Source organism: Urocitellus parryii, chromosome 8 (assembly GCF_045843805.1).
Source record: "Urocitellus parryii isolate mUroPar1 chromosome 8, mUroPar1.hap1, whole genome shotgun sequence".
Taxonomy (NCBI): Eukaryota; Metazoa; Chordata; class Mammalia; order Rodentia; family Sciuridae; genus Urocitellus; species Urocitellus parryii.
Genome location: NC_135538.1, coordinates 19,185,031 through 19,207,672, shown reverse-complemented (window position 1 = coordinate 19,207,672; position 22,642 = coordinate 19,185,031). Strand labels below are relative to the sequence as shown.

General features: G+C 37.7%; 1 protein-coding gene across 1 annotated transcript in view; it reads left to right on the top strand.

The window, feature by feature from the left end:
* Positions 1–10,233: 10,233 nt before the first annotated feature.
* Adgb (androglobin) overlaps positions 10,234–22,642 on the top strand; it is a 158,345-nt gene continuing 145,936 nt past the window's right edge. Inside the window, exon 1 of the mRNA XM_077801965.1 lies at positions 10,234–10,307. Within this exon, the coding sequence (XP_077658091.1) occupies positions 10,234–10,307 (74 nt within the window). The remainder of the gene's footprint in view (positions 10,308–22,642) is intronic.

Sequence of the window (22,642 nt, the reverse complement as noted above, 5' to 3'; positions counted from 1 at the left end):
TGAATATATTGCAATTTTTTATTCTCCTGTTTCTGGTCATTTGGGCTATTTCCAATTTTTGATATCATGAATAAAGCTGCTGTGAATGTTCTTGCACTTATCTCTGTGTAAACACGTTATCATATCTGTTAGATAAATATATAAGATTGAAATTGCTGGATCTTAAAAGGGTAGGCATGTGTTTAATTTCATAATTAACTGAAAGAGTTTGCCAAAGTAATTTTCCATCAAAAGTGACCAAGAGTTGTCACTGCTTTGCGTCCTCCCCAGTGTTGGTATTTGAACTGGTTAGTTTTTGCTTTGTAACAAATTGATGTATAACTTAGTGACATAAAATCACACTAACCTAAGCCAGATGATCCAGTGCTGCCTCACTTGTATATCTGATGGTTAATTCATTGTTAACTGAGAATCTGGTGGGCATGACTTGGCCTTGGGTGTCTGAGAAGCTGGTAGAACTTTACATTTCTAGGTTACAAGACCAAAAAAAGCCAAGCTCCAATTCACTTTCACATTTCAAACCTCTGCTTGGGTCATGTTTACTAATGTCTCAGTAGGGAAATCACATGACTAAATACATATTTCAAAGAATAAATAGACTCTGCCCTTATTGAGAGCAATTGATAAGTCATATGGGAAAGAGCATTGTTACAGAAATAGAAATTGTTTGAAGTCTTTTTGCAATATTCTTTAAAGATATATTGTTTATATTATTCTCACATGAAAAATATAATCCCCCTCATTTTAGACCCTCCCAAATTTTCATATAATGAGTTACTGAATCTACTTTTACTCTGATTTGTTTTTCTTCCTGATGATTATCCATTTCCTGTCATATCATACATCACCTGTTTGTTTTCGAGCTCCCTCCAGAGGTTCTAAATTCTGTGTGACAGTCTTCATTGCTGGCTGCTTTATCTCCAATCTTCAGAATATCACCCAGCACATAGTATTCATAGATATTTGTTGTATTAAGTAAGTAAGTAATAATTATGTTAGTTGTTTGAGTAAGTCATTTCACTCTTTGAACTTGAGGGTGTGCCCACTACCCCACTTTCTAATGCAGTCCTGGACAAAATGAGATCCTAAGTTTAAAATCCAATGATTGCTTGTGAAACTTCCATCCTTTCCTAGCACAAGTTTCATGTACATCAATAGTTTCTTGGAGTAGAAGAACATTAGAGTGATGTTTTCAATAAAGTAAAATAATCATCTAAAGCAATAAAAGACAATATCCTAAAGTGGGAATTTCCTCTAAGCAGCATGGATTGAATTAAAAAACTGGTGATCAAGGAGACTATTTGCACAAAGAACATAAACACACATCCTTAGTAATTAATGGGATATCCTAGCATTAGTAATTCCATTTTGATTCTGGGACTCAGAACCAAAACTTACAAACTGTCAAAGAAAAGAATCTTAAGATACTCTGTTTCCATAAACCACCTCCCGCCACACACAAGGTTCCTATATACAAAATTCTGTTATTACCCAGCCACCTGCACTCAAGGTCAATTCCAACTAGCTGCACTCAAGGCCATCTTGCTCTTGTTTGTTTTCTGAGCATGAGACTGTGTCTCCAGAGATTTCTTTCAGCATTCTGTCCTAAAAGTAATCATTTTCTGACTTAACTGAGTTGTTTCCTATGTTCTTGTAAAATTAAAATATTTTTATGGAATGAGTGAAGATTTTTAGAGAATTTGTCCTATGATGACCACCCCCCCAATTCCCATTTTATCTCAGACCTATTGCTTGAACTCCAGATTCAATTATCTAACTCAATATCCCTCTATAAAAGGAAGGTAGCAATTCAGTGCTCGAGTTCCTAACCTCTAGCAAACCACATTCAAATCTCAACTTCTTATTTTCTGTCCAAACCTTAGGTTCTCAAAGTCTCGTTCATTTCAGGAAAAGGCAGTTCCAGTCATTCAGTTGCTCAGGCCCAAACCCTCGGTGTCGTTTTGATTCCTCTTTTATTTTGTATACCGTGTTCAATCTATCAGAGATATACTAGTGGCTACAAAATACACCAATAATCACACTGAGTCTTATTCTCCTATAATTTATCCCAGTGTCAGAAACATTGCATTTCTCTAAATTAACTTAAGCATTTCAATGGGATTTCCCTTGCTCCTAACCTCCTCACTCCTCAACACCCACCCACATCTATTTTCAATAAAGCATCTGCAGAGAGCGTTTTAAAGCCTAAATCACATCACATCACATCTTTGCCCCAAATTCTCTTAACTGCTTCCATCTGACTCAGAATAAATGCCACATCCATAATAGAAGTCTGTAGGACCTGTCATCCTGCTGCCTCTCTAAATTCACCTTTTACTGCTTTTCTCTGCTGTTTGTTCTACTCACAGAGGCATGAAAAACATCATGTACCCTCCTATCTCAAAAATTTCACTTCCTGCTGACAGTTTAGAGAATTCTCTTACCCCCCATAGGTCCAGGTGGCTTACTCTCTATGTACTTCAAGTCTGCCTTTAAATGTCACATTATCAGAGTGGTCACTCCTGTGCCCTTAATGAAAAAAACAAAAAACAACAACAACAAAAAAAAACTTCCTTCCTCCTTTCCATCTTTCCTAGTTCGTTTATATCCCTTTCCCCCATCAAATACTATAACAACGTAATTTATTTATGAAGTATTTATTATCTGTCTCTGTACATTAGAATATAAGTTCATGAGGACTGAGCTTTCTGTCTATTTTGTACCACCCTATATCTCTTCATCCCTTGGAACTGGACCTTGAACATAGCAGATGTCCAATAAATACATGTTAATTTAAAGAATGGATGGGTCTGTTTATTAGGCCTATCTTTATTATCCAATGCTTCTCCCTCTTTCAACCTTAAACGTTAGTTCTGTGTTTTTTAATTGACTCCTTCATAAAGTAAATTTAATTTAAAAGAAGTACTTTTCAAGCAATGTGCATTTTAAAATCATAGGATTTTTAAGAACTTGGTTATAAAGCAGAAAATATGCACAAACGTAATCAGTGAAAAATATCCCTCTGAATGACCAATGCAAACTTGGAGTTCAGAGGATGACAAGTTACTGTCCATCTTCTTAGCCTCAGTGGGGAAAGGGTGGACAGAACCAAAGATAATTTGTTACCTTTTCACTGCTTTCCTGGGCCTCTGCCACAGCTCACTTCCTGCTGTTTCAGTTCTGCAAGCAGCCCACAGTGCACAGGTCTTCATGATACCTTCCAGTGGTTCAGATGGCCCATTGCAATGCCCCACCCAAGACCTTCCCACCACAGTGCAGTAATCCTGGAAGGGCTGGTATCAGTACTTTAGGTCTAACAAGAACTGGACCTTCATTTACTCCACCTAAAATGTTCCAAGTGAGAGAAACTAGAATTTGCAGAAGTGATATGATTTAACCAGAACCACTCACAGTTGGAACCAAAGTCCAAGCCTTCAGTTCTTCATTCCTGTTAATCTCCTCTATACTGTAGCCTGCTGTTCACATTAGGTAAACATAGAAAATAGCTTAAAAGTTCAACAAGAGAGCAATAGGTAAGTACATTCATGTGCTGGCTTGCTACACCGTTATTAAAATTCATGATGTAGAAAACCATTAAACTACATGGGTAAATATTACCAACAAAGTTAAGAAGAAAGAGTCAAATAGTATAATCTTGATTTTATAAAATAATTTTGTATATTTTGTGAAATGATATCAGTGTCTATTTCTGGAAGTTGGAATTAGAAAATTTCTACGTATCTTTACTTTTTTATGTTTCTAAAATGAACAATTTTATGATAAAATATTTTAAACTTTTTTTCTGCTCCACACTCCCAACTAACTTTCTTTTTTAAAAAAACTATATCATATTAATGAATGTTAAATTTTATTTTATAGTCTTTGTAAGATATGAGATATAAATGCATAGAAAACTGAATAAGATTCATCAATGTAAAGAACTATAAGCAACTAAGTCAAAAGAGAGACACATTTCCAAATAAATTAACAAGGTACATAAAGTGAGGGTTCTTTGGGGAGAATAACATAGCTGATTATAATCATGAAATTCTTATGTTTTCTTTTTAATTCTGATGAATTTTTATCCTTCCCAAAGTTTTTAGAATTCTTTATAAGCCTTACAAATCATCATAGCACAATATTTTATTAGTTTCTTTTTTTTGCAACTTTAGTTTTTGCCAACTTATTTTAGAAACTTCACAAAGATGAAGTGACAGAGCCTCATAAGAGAATAGCTGCACTGTTTTATTTGCTCTGTTTTTGCTTAACATAGATGTCTTAATCACAAATCAGAATAATCAGAGGATGAATGAAGTTTATAAACATTTTGTAGATGAGTAAAATGAGGTTCAGAGAATCTAAATAGCTTGCCTAAAACATTAGACATCTAACACATGATGAAGGTAAGTTGAAGGCTAAGTCTAAATGCCAGTACCCTAGTGCCATGCAGTCTCTGTAGACTCTTTTAAATTGATTTGGTGGCACACTTTTGCAAGAGTGGGAAAATAGGGAGGTTTTCCCTATGTCTTTATACTGCTCTTTCTCTTGTGCTAGGTTCCTCAGAGCATCATCTCCTACCATCCAGAGCTTCTTCCTGCACCAAGTTACCAGGGCTGCTCAATGGTCCAGATTTTAAAGGTCCCTCTCACCTGCTTCCTATCTATCTGTCCGTTGCTATGCCCTGTGTCCTCATCTCAGCAGAGACTTCTTTCCAGTTACAATGTGCTTTAGGGGCTGCCTCAGAGTTTGATTCATGGCTATCCTGTAAAATTCACGGGCATTGTTTTGTGAATATCAGTTCTAGTTTCTGTTGGCCCCACAAAATTATGAGTTCTTCAGAGGAAGGAACCAAATCTTACTTACCTTTTTAGAAATTCATAGTGCATAAAACTAAATCTAAACTAAACCTTTAGATAAGCACAACCAATTAAAAGTCAAGAAAAAAAATGACATTTATATTGTTTTGTCTTCAAGTTAGCTAATCTGTTTCCTGCAATATCGAATCAGCCATCAACCATTAATATCTTTTTTCATTATAAACATTGTACTTTAAATTTTTAAATGTTTCTAAAATGAATTTAGCATATTCAACTTACTTCTAGCTTCTCACTCATATAGAGTTCAGTTATAAAAAGTGTTTTACTGTTTCATCAGCCAATTCTGTCATCCATATTCTTAAGTCATTTTTAAGTGATTGATTTTTTTTAATGAGACATCATTTCCTGTTTGCTTTCATTCCTGGTCATTTTTATTAAATACCATTTATTGTGAACTTTCCCTTGTTGAATGCTGGACATTTTAGTACTCCTCTAAATATTCTTAAGATTTTTTTTCTGTGATGCTGTAATTTGAAAATAATTTGAGCACAATCAGTTAAGTGAGACTAATTCTTATTTCCATATTTCCCCATTTTAAAAAAATCTCTTTTCAGATTTTCAAAGATCATTAAAATTATGAATTAAGATTTATTCAGAATAATGAGAATTTCCATGTCAGGAAAATTATATGAAAGGGTTTTATATCTGTTGGGGTGCAGCAGAGCGTCGGAGGGAGAGACCACACAAGAGACTTACTTCATGCAATCGCAGGGGGAAAATTTATTGGGGGATCCGTTCCAGCGCGCTGGGGCTCTGTGCTCACTCAAGAAGGGAGAGCAGCCCAGAGCTCAGAGCAGAGGTCAGGAAGAGCTTAAGTACACTTTTTGGAGAGGGCGGTGGGCTTTGCATACATCAGAACAAATCATCATGAGGTGCGGGAAAATTGAACAATAATTCTGAGACATGATTAGCACATTCATTGGCGGGAACAATTTGGGCAGGGGTGATTGGTCACTTCTAAGTGGGGTACACATTTAAACTGATTGGTTCTGGGGCCTAGATGCTTACGTGCCATGCTACCTAGAGCCCTTAGCTATTAAACAACCAGGGAATCAATGGAGATATTTACTAGGCAGTTCCCGCATTGTCCTAACAACTTTACAGAGATTACAGGATCCGGGATAGCAGAGGAATTGTAACAATAGACTTTTACAATTGTAACAATTGTCTTTTACTTTTTAGCCCAGGCCTTTTAATCTAGAAGCTTTACAATGCCCTAGTCTCTTACACTTTAACTCAAGCTTTTGCAGCTTAGAAATTTTACCTTTACATATCTACCCTGATTCAAATCCTCTACAACAAATGCAGAACTGAATCTAAACTGTGATTTACAAAACTATTTTCAATAATATTTAGTAAACATTGTTAAACTCTTAAAGGAGGCAATGTAAAAGGGAGCTGAGGAGTCAAGTTGTATTCTAGCTCCACTCCCTGGGTGCTTTGGACTTCAGGCAAGTTGCTTTGCTTAGAAGCCTGCTAAGCATATAACAGGTAGTCAATGACTCTGAGCTCTAATTATCAGGGGCTTAAGGTCTTCACATTGAATCTGAATTTGTGAAGCCAGATTTAAAGATAGGTAGTTAGTGTAGTTAGGTAAATCTGGTCTAATATATGGAGTAAGATAAATAAAACGGAGACCATTATTGAGAATGGAGTCCAGGAAAGCAGAGCAGCACTTGGAGAAATTGAAATGTAAATGTCCCCAAAGCAAAAAGCCCATCTGAAGGAAGTGTTAATGAAATGGCTCCCAGCAAACAGGGCAATGCTAATCAAAAGCTGCCCCAGGCCCTTCCTGCCCAGATTACTCCTTCAGTCCACCTATCTCCCACCTTTGGGGCCTTCCCACCTGCATTCTATCACTGCAAGAAAACTGGGAAACAAAGGACAGGATAGCTATACAAAAGGGAAGACCTCGCCCTTCCATGGATTCCACCTTTTGGGTCCCCTTCTTCCTTCAGGGAGAAGTCCTTTCTGCTGTTCTTTAATAAAGCTTCTACTTTCCACCCTGAACTTGCCTGGACCTGCTTCTCTGGTGTTATACTTCAGCATTCGGGGAAGCAAGGACTCCTCACCGGTAAACAGCGGGAACATTTGGTGAAATATTACAACTGTTCTTGCTTTGAGTGAGGTTGCATCCCAGTAAAAGAGAAGAGCCTGGGCATAAGTAATGATAAAAAATGAAGCCGAATATTATAGAAATATAGAATACGAACAAATAAAGCTCTATAGAAAATAAAAGGAAAGGATATCAATTTCTAAAGAAATGAGAAAATTGAACTTGAAATGACAATCAACCTCCAATTTATTCAGAGCATGTGGAATTTAACACTTGCTCATTTGATTGGTTAAAGTCCAAGCCACTGTACAATCCTAATTGTGCAGAAGTGGCTTAACAGCACCATCTTTATAATTCCCTAAGGCCATGGAATTAAACCTCTGAAGCTTCCTGGAACTATGGCTTTGAGAAATAAAAATACTGCTCTTCAGCCATTCTCCAATTCCCTAACTCAGTTCCAGCCATCCAGGACTCCCAGTGGCTGGGGGAGAAGAGGTTAATGAAGCTCACTTCCCCATTTAGACAGGCCCACCCACCCCCACCCCCCCCCACCCCAAGCAGAGAGACTCCTGCTTCTTTTGTTTCTGCTAATATGAGGAAGTATTTCTAACCACTTCCCTGTGGAGCAGGGGCTCCAAATTAAGTATAGATTGGGGAAAGGTGCTATGCCTAGTAGCTCTAAAGCTCTTATTTCTTAGTCTTTGAATGTTGATCCCTGTATCGAGGTTCAGGGCAAACAACTGAAAGGTAAGAACCTGAACAGTTAGCCTGTAGTATTGGGGAGTCCAGGCCATGAACAGTTAGCCTGTAGTATTGGGGAGTCTAGGCCATGACATGATTTGTCTTGCTATATCATTCACCACCTGCTCCACATCTTCTCTGCATTATGGTTTCCAAGGCTCATTTCCTCTCTGCACTGAAGTTTCTTTATCTATGATACAGTATTATGATGTGTCAATCATATTTGAGGTATTCTTCTTCCTTTTTCACAAATGAAGAAAATGGAAGTTGAACAACTTACCCATGATTACTCAGCTAACAAGAATCAGTATTTAAATCTAGGCCTGTCTCTAAAGGAGTCAGAACCTCTTCCTAAACCTGACATGTCACAGGCTCTCAGTAAATCACAGCTATTGTTATTATTCCAAAGTGACATTGGTTGTGATTATAAAATTTTTTTTTAAAAAAAAGGGCAGCTACATTTTTGCACTGACACATATAAATATCATCTTAAGGTCTGTAGCTAGATTTTTACAAAGGAATATATTTCCTTCTTATAATCATAGCTTGACCAGTGTTTTAATTCCAGAAAGAAGAGAAATTCCACATATGCATATCATAGGCACTGTATACTTGTCAAGTTCTCTCATTCCATTCTGATGACAATCCCCTTATGTTAATCCTATTTTAACAGATATTAAGAAAGCAGATTCTAAGTGGAAGAATGATGTTTGACTTAAAAGTCGGCACTTAACTATTTTAATGCTTGTGGCCCAAACTCCATCAATAATCATCCCTGTAACTTTTGGCAAGACACTTTGCTTCTCTTGACGTGAAGTGCTTTCCTACAAATGTGAGTGGTATGTAGTTCTTTTGATTTCTATGGCTTTTCTTCTCTACAGGTTTTGGTATCTTCCAGCCATTAACAGTGGCTTCAGGGGTAGCCATTTCTCAAGATGAATCTCACCTGTCTTAAGTTGTGCTATTTTGAACCAGGAGTCTTTTCATATGCTTATGACTATGCATTTGATAATTCTAATAAGATTTGGTGTAAAATTACATTTCCTCATTGTTTAGTGAGAAACTATCATTCAGGATAATTCTCTGGAAATTCCAGTCCTGGGATAAGCAGGGAGGCTCTGAAGATGATTTCATTGCCTTCAGATATAGTATATAGAGAGATTTTTAGGCCACCCCTGCAGTCAGAACATTAATACTTTTGACTAAATTCATTTAATTTGCATATAGGAATACAATGAAGTTACTGACTGTCATCTCTGTAACCCTCAATAGTAATAATTTTAGAATAGTTTGACAAGGCATAGACTATGCTGGGTGGAGGGGGATGGGCATTCATTTGTCAGAGAAATCAAAAGATTTGCTTTGCCAAGGCTCACTTCCTCTCTGCTTCTCATCTACACAACTAGGACTCTGGGAAATACCTTCTTCCCAAGAGCAGAAAGTATTTATTTTATGTAAAGATTTCTAGTTTTGTGGGAGAGACAGCCTAGAGTTCTTAGGGTTGTGCATGAAGTCTCTCTGAAGTGAAGCTATGTTGGGACAGAACAACATTTTGTTTTGTTTTAATGAATATGAAAGTTATTCCAAACTAAATATAGGCCCCGCTACTTAGTATTTACTTGGGTGGCTTCATTTATTCATGTTATCTGTCTGCTCCTTGAAGTCATCTGAGCTGTCATCTGTAAGAGAGTGACCTCTATTTTTCTGTGCTTTTATGGTGTGCCTAATGTTTTACATGCTTCTTGTTTATCCTCAAAACAGAACTGAGAATTAAGTATTAGCATCTCCTGCTTATAAATGGGTAAACTGAGGCCCAAAGGGAAGAACTAGCCAAGACAAGATAACAAATAAATACCTTCATAGATTAACTAATAATTAAGCACCAGTCTCAATAGTCTTAGTTTACTTGGATCTGTGTGGTCAGGCTCCACAGACTTTTCTAGAAAGTCTATCAAGTACCCTTTGGATTTATTATTTTATATGAATAGCTAAGACACCTGCATGATTATTTTACATATCTTACATCATCTAACCATAAGTGACTAAGGGGGAACATACCCCCTACACTCACCAGATTCATTTTTTGAATCTCAGTAGTTTTTAAGTCATGGGAAAACTCGGTGTGTCCTTAATATCTCCTTGAGAATTATTCAAGGAACTTCTTATGTTAGCCAAGAGAAGACCTGGGGAGGGGGGAACTCAAATAATATCCACTGAATTCTAATATTCAAAGGGCTGAACCTCCAGGAGAGGCCACGTGTGTCTTAAGTTCAGAAGAGCAAAGCCAGGCAGAGTCCGCCCAACAGAACTCCAGTTAGTTAATCAAAGCTGCCATCAATCCAACTAATTCCTCTCCTGGCACCTCAGTTACTCCCCATACACCAGCTCTCGGTTTCCACCTGGTTGTGGCGACCTGAACTCTGGGACTGGTGACAGGCTTGCAGCCAGCTTGCGCCATCCAGGCAGGACCCGCCCCTCGCTCAGGACGCAGCGCTGTCTCCTGGCAACCGCCGACGCGGTGCCCCGGGTGCTCAGCCGCTCTGCGCTCAGAGCCCGGCCATGACCTCCAAACCAGGCAAAAAGAAAGAGGTGAATCGGATCAACTCCGCGCACGGATCGGAAAAGTCTAAAGAGTAAGGGACTCTGCCTGCCCATCTGCCCCCGACCTCCCCCAGTAGCCACTGGCTCTGGGACTACCTCCCTGAGCGAACCCCGGGCAGGAGGTTAGCTGGGCCCCTTGCAGCTTCTCTATCTGCCCTGCAAACCTGGGGCTCCCTGAGCCACCACCTATCCCAGAGGCCCTGGTTTTCTTGCTTTGGAAGTTCACTGTGTCTGACTCCCACCCTGAGATCCCCCACCTCCTTCCTCTGCACGGAGCCCCCACTCAAGCAGTTCAAAAGTTGTAGCTTCCTTACAGAAGGGGCCAAAGACTTCCAGTAAAGGCCACGTCTACCTGGACCCAGTAATGAGAGAAAGCTTTCATCTTAATGGTGATCCCCTACTTTGTATCAGATGGAATCAGATATAAAGTGGCTTCAGAAAATTAAAATAGTTTAGGTGTACAGTTCGAGTTACTAACGTTCACTCTGAGGAGACCACAGCTCGTGGGATCTTTATCATGCTCCTTTCTGCGTGTTGGTATCAGGTGTTGTTGATCTTTTTCCCTTGGCGATATCTGGTCATCAATAGCATAACTATTTAATAGTTATGAATTAAAAACTAGTAATTAATATTAAACAATATCCTATGGCTTAAATGTATATTAAGTTCTAGTACATTCCAGCTTTGAGAGAATGCCAAAGACCTGACCCTACTTCATTGGGATAATCATGTTCTTCATGCAATGTCTACAGTGGGTGGATACTAAATTGTTTTCTTACACCCTTGATGTTTGGGCATCTCCTTCCTTGCCTAAAGAATCCCATATTGGACTTTTGTTCACCGATCCCTAGTTGAAACTCTTTCACTTTGAGAACTCTTTTTCTGGACTTATTCCAACATCTGTAATTCTCTAGTCCCAGGCAGATTTCCAACTATCTGGAAGATGATACATTCATGTTATTACCTTAAATTTCAAATACTGTGTTATATATGTAAGTGATTTCAACATGATTGTTTTATTTCTGTGTACCAGGACAAATTGGGCCATTTCAATGTTGTTTAATGGCTTCCATTCTTATAGGTTCAAGGCCTACAAAGTCCTAGAGGATTAGGTCTCTGTTTCTTCTCTAATCTAAACTTTGTTCACTTAACTTCAGATTAAGTAGCATCTTCTATACTTCTGGAAACACCTCAGGCTTGTTCTCACCCCAGGGACTTTGCACTTGCAGTTTCTGCTGATGGAAAGCTCTTTCCTCCAGATCTCCATATGATTTCTCCTTCACCCCCTTCATGTGTTTGCCTACCTGTCATCTTCTCCTGTCATCCTCTTGGAACACCTGATTTAAAATTACAAACCTCACTTTCCTGCCCAAACCAAAATCAAAACCAAAACACTCCTTATCTTCCTTCACTGCTTTATTTTTCTCCATTGGGCTTTTTTGTTTGTTTGTTTTTCCTTCTTGAACATATTTCATCTTTTAAAAATTATGTCTTTAAATTTGTCTTCCTAACAGAATGTAGTTTTCATGAAGACTTTTTTTTTCTTTTTACACACTGTCAGTTCTTAATGACTAGAATAGTTCTTGGGTCATACAAATATTTATTAAACGAGTGAATAAATGCATGCATGATAGTGTTTGACTAAGAAATTGTAACAATATTGCAAAAGAACTTTGAATACACCAAAGGAAAAAAAAATAGCTTCCTCAATGATGATTATGCAATGATGATTAATGCACACTGAAGGCTCACAACTCGTTAGGAGCTAGGGAAAATCTTTGACTTCCCGTTCATATTGATTTTGAGTTTATATTCTGAAAGAGGAAATTGTTAACTCCCATGAAGAAACTGATAAAACCAGATGCTACAGAATACATGACCTGGCCCTGCCCCGTGAGGGTGGAGCGCACAGTAGAGACAGGGTCCTTGCTGGTAGGTCACTGACTGGTCCCTTGCCAGGACTTCCGTTTTCTTTTTGTCATAATAATGTGTTTCTCACATGTTTCTCTCTTCCAGGAAGTATCTGAATTGAATTTTATCAATATGCTTTCATTTATGAAAATAGAAGAAAAAAGGGCTGCTATTAAAAATTTAAAAAGCTTAGGCTTTGCTACAACCTACTAAGTGTTAAATACCAAATCAGATTTTGCAGTAGCCTTAAATGATAGGATGTAGAGTTCATTGTAAATCAGGTCTATCCTCTGAGGTTTATTGAAAAAGTAATCAGAGATACCAGGCAAAATCATAGACAGAAGACAAACAAAGTGCTACCTGCCATAAGGTACAGGGGTCAAAGTCTAGCAAAGCTCCACTATGACTGTCATTTGAGATACACTGGGGAAATTTTGAGGAAATTTTTTTGTTGCCTTAACCACACCTTGTAGTTACACATCCAATAAAAGCAACCCACTCATCCTGGATGCAGAAATAAGAAAAAAGGTTTTCAGAGCCTTGGAAAAAAGGCATCCCATAACATTCTATTCTCCCGAGCTGCCATCTGCTGCTTCTCTTTTTTGCCCTAAAACAATGTGTCAGTCTTGATCAAGGGCCATGTCTGACTTTTACCTACTGAGGTGACTAGCGCGTAACAAGCTCTTCTGTTTATTAAATGAGCTGATAGGTTAGCTACCTACCTTGGTTTTCATTCTTTTGGAATTCCAATTCTCCTTTCCTTTCCTATTTGCTCAGCTATTGGCACAGTTCAAAAACCAAGAGGTCACTAGGAATACAGCAGAATGAACTATGACTTTAATTCATAAGTAAATATGACCATGAATCAGCAATGAAAATCATGCCAGTTACTGAGTTGCCAGTTTTTACATTAGATTCAGTCATTGTTATTACTTTTTATCTCTAGTCCTCTTTAACCTCCAGTATGAAATCTCTCTTCCAGGATTGACCCTGGAACTAGTGATTTTTGTGGTCTCGGGCACATCATTTTATATTCTGACATTTGTTTTCTGTCTTTAAAGAGCAGTATCTAATTAAAATGGCTTTCACCACACACTTCTTGTTCTTTTTTCTGTTTTATTTTTCCTACTATTCTAAACTCCTATGAGTCTATAGATTTTTAAAAAACTCTTCTGAGTCCATAATAAAGGCATTTTGTTACAGTAAAAGGTGTAACATCTTGACTTAATTGGTTTTTCCAAGTTGTAACTTTTTCATATAACAGATTTTAACATAATTTGTACCACCCTTTCACAGGGTGTTTCTCTTGTTCTCTCTACTCTTCTTAGTTTGACCTGTTTTAACAGAATACTGTAGACTGGGCAGCTTATACAACCAACACTAGGAGGCCAGTTGTAAAGGCTGGAAATCCAAGATCAGGGCATGGCATGGTCAGGTTCTAGTGAGGACCTTCTTGTGGGTTCACATGTTGCTGTCTTTGTTTTGTACCTTCACAGGGTAGAGAAGGAGGGAGAGCTCATTCTTACCTCTTTTTATAAGGACATTAACCCCATCTTGAGAGCCTCACATGACCTAATTACCTCCCAAACGCTCCATGTCCTAATACTACTCCTTTGTGATTTCAGGTTTCAACATATGCATTTGTGGGATCCTAGACACTCAGTCTGCAATGATATCTAATAATAATTCACAATTATAAACACATTAAATTAATTGATTTGTTTTGTTTTTTGGGGTACCAGGGATTAAATTCAGGGTCACTTAGCCACTGAGCCACATCCCCAGTCCTATTTTGTATTTTATTTAGAGACAGGGTCTTTCTGGGTTGCTTAGTGCCTCCCCATTGCTAAGGATGTCTTTAAATTCATAATCTTCCCATTTCAGCCTCCTGAGCCCCTGGGATTATAGGTGTGCCACCACTGTGCCCAGCCAAATGCATTGATTTGACATTTAATTGATTTGATAACTAGTAGGCATGGCAAAGATTCTTTAACCAGTTAGATGCCTCTAGAAGAATTTGGAGTGATATCAAGACAAAAATTTTATCTTCTCGTAATGCTGAATAGAAGCCTTTGTATATCACCGATATTATATCAGAGGCAAAAGAAAGCATATGATTTAAGTATTAGAAGTTAGTAGATGTCCAATAAAATGTGGGGAAAATGGTATTAGAAGTATTAATACAGACCTTCCTACACTAAAATATCTGGCACATTAATGGGCAGTTTGAGATTGAAACACAATATGGCATTTATAGGTCCCAAATTTTGTTCTACTTCTAATAGTACATTCAAACAAGATGGAAAAACAAATAATCTGTTCTACTAATGAGAGCCATGTAGACTTTTAGATTAGTAATGATGATGAAATATCTTAAAACCCCTTTCCAAAACAGAATTGAAATGCATTTTTTAGTCTTCAAGTGAATCTCTTTGTAAACATAAGGCACATCTAAATATTGTAGAATTTTTGGAAAAGACTAACATCTGTTTCTATGAAATTTGAAGAAAGGACTATTGCAAAAGCTGAATTATGATAATAATATTAAATCAACATGAAATGAATATCTTACTGCATATTCAGTGAGTTCTTAACGTGAGGTTCAAGAGAGCAGGTTCAGTGAAATAAGCGGTGTGGTTGGTAAGTGAGATGATCCTCTGCCTGCAGAGATCAAAAAAAGAACCTTCCAAAGAAAGCAAGTCAGAGTAAGGAGGTGCCCTGTATAGCTCCAGGGTCACTCCTTAGAGTCCACATGGAAAGGCAGAGGTAGGAGAAGGGACCCTGGAGGAAGGAAACCAGGTGCATACTGAGCTCTGTGATTTCCCCAGTTGACCTTTGTGGATCTTAACAACTCAAGTCAATTAACAAATTTAAGAGGTTAATTTCATTGATAGAAACTTCTCCAGAGGGAACTCCAGGTACATTTCCCAACCATTTAAAGAGCATATCTCCTTCTCAAGTCACCAGTAAGTTCTGAAGAGTAAGGGATTGTGAAAACATGGTAGCTTTAATCAAAGGATCTGTAAACTGGACTGGGGTAAGATTCATGCAGAAGTAAGTAGGAAATATATGGTGACATCACGATTTTTGTATGGTGAAGGGGAGGGGCATGTTAGAAATCATAGGTGTCAGCTTGGGGTGAGGTAAAAGAAATCCTGAGACTTCCCGTGTGAGGCTGTGTGAGCCAGAGGAGAGGAAGCTGCTTCCCTCTGGAGCTACTCCTCCAAACCTTTAACAGCCCCTGGGCATGAGATGGTGCTCCTTGGCTGGGAGGAGGGTTATGAACTGACTCAGTGCTGACACATCAAAGATCTAAAGTGAGTGTAGGAGAGGGACAGATTAAAGAACTTGAACTCTATGTAGTGGGGAGGCAAATGACTTTAAATAACCAAATAATGATTTATGAGGTTTAATTCCACATACATGGATCTGGTGCTGGATTAAAATCATGGTAGCCACAAAAGGTAGTGGTCTGAGAGAATGGGGCATGTCCAATTCTGGGTACTCCTGATACATTGAGAAACACAGTGAAAGAGGGTTGGGTTTGCTGGCATGGGAGCTAATTGTGGTTGCAGACTGCAGAAGCCAAGGTTCCAGCCTGCAGTGGCAGTATAATGCGGCGGTGATGTCATCATGTCTGAAAAGAAAAGGAAAACCATGTGTGTCCATAAGATTCAAGGACAGATTTCTGAACGCCTTACCTAAGTCATTTGTATTCTCCTGGGGGCTGACACAGTGTGTATTTAATAAGTGCATGTGTGATTTGGCTGAGGTAAACTGGAACTCTGGCATGGTAGCCAAGCCATAAATCCCTCTGAACTGGAGGGTGAGACCATGAGAAGCCAGAGGGAAGAGGTCCTGTTATAGGCATCCCATCCCCGGGAAACACTTGCTGCAGATCAGGGCTTTAGATACATGTCACTAGCAAATTCTTAATAAAACCTTCAGCCCAAAAGCCCTCATCTTAATGGTGCCTGCTTTAGATCTCCCATTGAAATAATTTTCACCTGAACATTTATGTAGTAATTCATTCAAAGTTGACATTATCTGTGAACCATCTGTGAAAATAAAGCGTTTTTTTTTAAATTTTTTTTTTTAGTTGCTCATATTTGAGTTTTCTTAGCTTTGAGGCAGAAGCAGATTTAAGTTTGCTCTGGGGAATTATTGAAAAGGTAGAAAGGTTAGTTTGAAAAGATTTAAATTTATAGACTCATAGAATGAGTTACTCATTGTTAACTAAAAACAATCAAATTTATGCTTTGATACTCATAGCATCATTGCTAATGCTTCTGGATGAGCAGGCCAGTGCTCCATTAAAAGGGAATATTTAAAAACAATTAATTGACTTTCATGTTACTTTGACATTTCTAGGCCACAGATTATTTAAATCAAGGAATCAATTTAAATAATATATAATAAACTTATTTTGCCACTAAATGTGAGATAAAATGACTAAAAATTATATCCAGGACAGATTAAAAACATATGTTTGACAAATTTGTGTAACATGAAAGATTGGATGAAATATTGCCAGTCTTTCTCATTTTCACCCAATGGGTCTTTCCTTGAATTTTATTGTGAACCTTCCTTTCCAAGGTAGGTGCAAGCTAATGAATTCCATTTTATATGGCTGTAGCCCCATTTATTTATATTACTGAATGAACTGAATTAATACATGGTATATTTTTAAAGTAAATAAATACTTGCAATTTGTTTTGGTTACTGGTGTCAAAATGAATACCATATTTCAAATATTTTATTTTTCTTCCATTCTTCTGATTAATATCAGAATTTTATATATCACTTCAGTTAAGTTCTCAAAAGACTACCAGTGGGCCCTTTCTGCCCCCAACCTCAACCCCCAGTCTCCAGTCTACCGTCCTGGCTTCCATCCACAGCCTCCTGGAGAGGGTTCAGGAGCCAGGGTCAACCCAAAGCTGCCACCAGGCTCTTCACCTTCAGTCATTCTGCAGCATTTGTATTTGAGTTAACACAACTCCAAGAGGACCCCTTTTAGTAGAGGGGGTATTCAAGGGCACCATTATTGATTCCAAGAATAGAGCACATGTCAGTTTAGTCATTAATAAAATACATGTCATCAAATCCTTGTGGATGTACAAGGAAAGGGAGAGAAAGAAGGAAGGACTGTGGCTATTTTGCTTGATTTTTGTCCCAGGCATGAGCCAGAAATGCAGTGAAAGTTTAACTGGATAAGGTTCAGGTCAAGGGTTAAGTCTGTGTACTGCACAAATTGGCAGCAGGACACTTCCGCCTACTACTGTGATGGAAAAGGCGGGTGAATAAATGAGACAAAGTTACATGCTTGCTGTACCTTGGGCCAAGTGCTAGGAAGAATTTAAGACTAATTTACACCACAAGAAATGATGTTATGAGAAAAATAGTTGGATCTGTGTAAAAATAGGTTGGTTTGAGCCTGTGCATGTAGAAGCCTTTGGGTCCTACAGATCTGTTTGTTCCCTTCCTGGATTCCGGCTGGAGTCAGTAGGAAGGCTGTGTGGTGTATTTGCAAACCATGATAATGTTTGCTCTTCATAAATCTCGGCTTTGCTGCTGAAGGTGTCAGATCCTGGGAAATGGCAGAAGCTGAAGATCCTAGTGGCCTGCATACTTGACTTGGGGCCAGAGCAGCACAGCAGCCTATGCCAGGCTCAGACACCCGCAAGGGAACACACAGAACTGCAGCTCAATCTCCCCTTTCTGGCTCTTTTCTGCTTCTCTCTGTCCCATTAGCCCCATCTTGTTTTCTTCCTTCCACACCCCAAAGTAAGTCATTCTCGGATGGTCTGACTTAAAATCTCTTTTTACTTCCTTTTGATCATCAAAAACAACTGTTCCTGATTTAATTCAGCTAAATTAACATCTGTGATCCTTGTCATGAAAATAAGCTCCTGTATAAACCCACTTGGGTGTGTCCTCCTGCTCCAAATCAAACCTGACAAAACCAGAGGCCTCCTCTTCTCTCCCAAAAGGCCACACTCCTGTGTTGCTCCTATTAGAGAAGGTCATCACCAACTTCCAGTCATCCTAACTCAGAGGTCAGTCACCTCTGACCCCTAACTCTCCTTTCCTGTTACATCCAGCTCTTTTCCTTGTTCTTCTAAATTTTATCCTTGGCTCCCATTTATTTTCTTCCCTGACTTCCTGAAGTTGAGGCCCTTAGTAACTCCAGGTAGAACCACAAAGAAAACATTCAAATCCCCTGGCCTTTTCTCAGGTTTGTTCTTATCCCTGTTTACTTTATATGCAAATGATATTAGTAACCTTCTCACTATACCAAAAGGCTGGCAGGATGTTTCTGCTTAAAAAAAATAGATTGAAGGAAGGAAAGAAAGGAGAAGAAGAGAACAGGGAGGTGGATGTAGGGTGGGGAGAGAGAGTGAGAGAGCTTCAGTTTCAGCTCCCTCTACCCCTGCATCAGCCCAATATGAATATACTACCATTCTTCCACCTTTCCTCCTCCACCCCCTTCCCATCTCCTCTTCTGTGTCTGCAGTGGCCTTCACACCTCCTCAATCCCATCCTATTCCAAAGGTCTTCTTTTCCTGCAGACAACACTGACTTTCCCTGTGGGAGGGAGTGCTAAGAAAGCACTTCGTTTTTAACTTTGTTATAACACTCTTTAACTTTTGCCCTTGCATTTTGTCTGTTTCCTGTATTTATTTGCACAAATTTTAAATTACTTGAGGATTGAAACAAAAATCTTTTAAATCTCTGTATTCACTCAAGTGCAATGTATTGGGGAAAAAATGGATAAATGTTGAATTTTCAAATTGAATATCTACTTAAAGAATTTTGGTGAAAAGGAAGGGAAAAAAGATTTTAAATATTTTTATTTTAAAAACACTTTCCATTTGCAGTTTGTTTCCTTACATATTTGATTTTCTGAAGAATGCCCTTAGCTGAGAATGCCCTGAGCTCAAATTAAGTCAATTGTGTAATTCTATTCATATTCAGATTCCTTCAGGCTATTTTGACACAACTTACTTAGGAAGGCATCTGACTGCACATTGCCTAAGTCTACTGCCTCCCACTAGGAATAAAATCATGTTCTTACAGTGAACAGCTTGCTCTAAGAAAACAATGGCAAAATTCCAGACCTTCATTTTATTGGAATTTTAATACCCTTACAGCAAGTAGCTTCCATAAAATAATCTAATTAAAGCAGATATATGAATGTGTCTGTGTCTCCATAAAGCAGATTCAGTTGGGCTTTTATTATTATTATTAATGCTTAAAAGTCTCTAATGGCTGTATACATTTGTACCAGCCAATGTTTTCCTTAAAGACAATTTTTCAAGGGACTTTTATTGTGTTTTATAATCTTGTCATTTTCTTGCCTTTGAAAAATATGTGGTTAATGAGTGCTTTTAAGTTTCAAAAATGTTATTTTTTAGTATTTTGTTAATAATAGGATTATAAAATATAAAATATATTTTAATAAACTTAATTATTATACATAAAGACAACTTTGATGTTTTTCAATTCCAAATTATTTTTTTTCCAAAAAGAGTGTATATGAAGGAGAGAATATGGAGACAAAATATATCCTGTGTAGTATGACTTGACAATCAAGTATATGACAGAGTGTAGACTTAAATTTAACTACATATTATGAGTCTATGAACAGATAATATTGCTCTTGTGAAGTTATGTTTTGAATTTCCTTAATTCATGCTTTAAAATTCCAGGCTCCTCTTCTTTCCTTCTTCCCCCACCCCCTTACACACATAGGTTGTGACTGGGGTAAAAATCAGTCATGCATGTGGGCCTATTTTTCAACTCTCATATCTATTCCTTTGATCTGTTTGTCTTAATGCCACCATCTTACCATCCCAATTAATGCAATTAATGTAGCTTTACTAATGAGACTACAAACAAATATTATTTAGTCTTTCAATGTTTCTTTTTTTTTTAAAGTTGTTTTCCTATTCAGGATTATTTGTGCTTCCATATGATATTTAGAATCAGCTTGTCAAACTCTTTAAGTAAAAACCTGCTAGGATTTTGATTTAGATTATCTTGAAACTCCATCAATTTGGGGTGCACTAATGTCTTACCAATATTGATTCTATATATTTATATATGTATATATCTATAGATATTCATTAATTTAGGTATCCTTCAATATCTCTACCCAAAGTTGATATATAATTTTATCTTAATTTTGCTTCATAATTTTAGTTTTTTAGCTCATCTGTTGTAGATAATTTAAACTCATGCACATAATTCTCTGCCATTGATAATCTTTCAGGATGATCAACTCTACTAATTGCTGAAATGCAGTTGGTGTACTCTCATAAAAAGGACAGTGTGGCTCTTAAAATATTGAAATAATTTCTTATCAGTTGACAAACTCTCTGAAGAATGCTTCTTTCCTCTGAACTCTGACCCGTCCCTAGGACTTCTAAAACTGAACCACAGTGTTAACTTCTGATGACCTGTAGCAGTTTGCTCCAATACAAAAGCAGTCTCTTCTGATTAATGGATGCATTTGCCATGAGCATTTTTTCCTAAGTTTTATATTAGCCCGTCCTCCTAAGTCTCAACATTGGAAATTTGGACCATTTTCTGTCACCTTGGAAGTGCTACCCCTGGTGCCACACACATTGTGCAGAAGGCTGCCCTCTCTTCACTTTTCTCTATTTCCTCATAGAATTACAGGAAATGGCACCTTGCTTGTTATACCATAATCTACAGGGGCAGCTGTGCCTGTCTTGGTTCAAGTCTAGGAGCTTATGAACCCTCTAGCTACCTGCTCCTTCATGAAGCCTTTTTAATCTTCCAACATTTATAGGGTAACTATAGCTTCTTTTCCAGGACAGATTTGTAGACTTTCAAGCTTGGTTTGCTACTGTCCAAATCCATTTCCTAGTATTTACCTGTGGATTATGATATTTTAGCCCCAAATTAAACAAGTTCTTTCTGTGATTAGTCCACCCATATTTTCCAATGATTCTCAGTCATAATCATTTGCTTCCTTTGTGCTTAGCCTCTTTCCTCTGGAAACAGACTCACTCACACTTAGAGTTTATCCTCTGGGATCCAGCATTTTGCCTGGCTATCCAAATTTTTTCCTCCCTCCAAACATGGGCTTATTTTAGAATATCCCACATTGGCCATTTGGAATATACAGATTTTATATTATAAACATTCCTTGCTGATTTTAATAAGATGTTTTTTAAAATAATATTTCCACCATATTATTGTATTTATCTTTGAAATCTTTTATCCAACTTGTAATTTTTTTAAATTTATTTTTTAGTTATAGGTGGACACAATATCTTCATTTTATTTTCATGTGGTGTTGAGGATCGAAACCAGTGCCTCGCGCATGGTAGGCCAGCGCTCTACCTCTGAGCCACAACCCCAGCCCCCAACTTGTAATTTGAATGAATTGAATAATTTACTGCTAATTGACTATACTGTTAAATGAATAAAGTAGCTGTGGATAGCTGATTTTCAGGGCTGCATGTTTAGATTTTCTAAAGTTTGGCAATTTATTTTTCAATATTATATTCTTTGATTGCTTTATGATTAAAATTTAGCTCATTCTCAGAATTGATGAGACCAGGAATAACGTGCTCTGAATACTTAGAGGCTCCCAAGTATGCCAGAGCACTAGGGCCACTCTGCCAGCAGACTTCAAAGGCATACATACTGTGCCTGTGCCAAATTTCAAAAATGACATGGTCATTTGAAGCCTACAGTTCATTTGACATTGGGCTGTATTCCCACAGAGTTTGTGTTGTGTGCATAACACTACAGGTGATCTATTGGACTGATTTGACACCTCTAATCAGATCTTTTAAGTATTTTTCTGTGGAAACAGCTTTGATGTGTTCTGAGGAAAGCATGCCAGTTAGTGAAAAAGGGAGCCAGAACATTTACTGACACTTAACAGAATGAAAAGAGAAGCAAAATACAATTTTGGTGGAGCCATTACTTGTTTAAAAATTAGATGGTCCTTTCAAATAATAGGTTTTAATATTTTGAGCTTCCTGAAAGAGGTTATTTTATCATTTTTATTTTTTTTAGGGATACAAAATCACCAATTTCTTTCCATCTGTAGGTGTATCCCAATCCTCAATAAAATGAAGATTTTATAATGTCTTGAGTTTTCTGTTAATACTATGAAGAACTTATAGTTTTCCTTGTCAGTTATTCTATTCATCTTTACCTCACATATTCTTAGGACTTCTCCTTAACAATGTGTATATTCTCAGACTTTCTTTTCCAGTAAGATAGTAGATTGAGTTTTTTCTTTAGAAAATAATGATACCTAGAGGTGCTTTTATTTTAATAAGAATCTTTAGGATCCAGAAATGAGGAGGGAGTTGAAGATCAAGGAATCTCTCCTGAGCCATTCCTTTATAATATTTTATTTTTACACATGTAGGACACAGTCCTGAGCCCAAATGAGGAAAGGGAGTGCTCC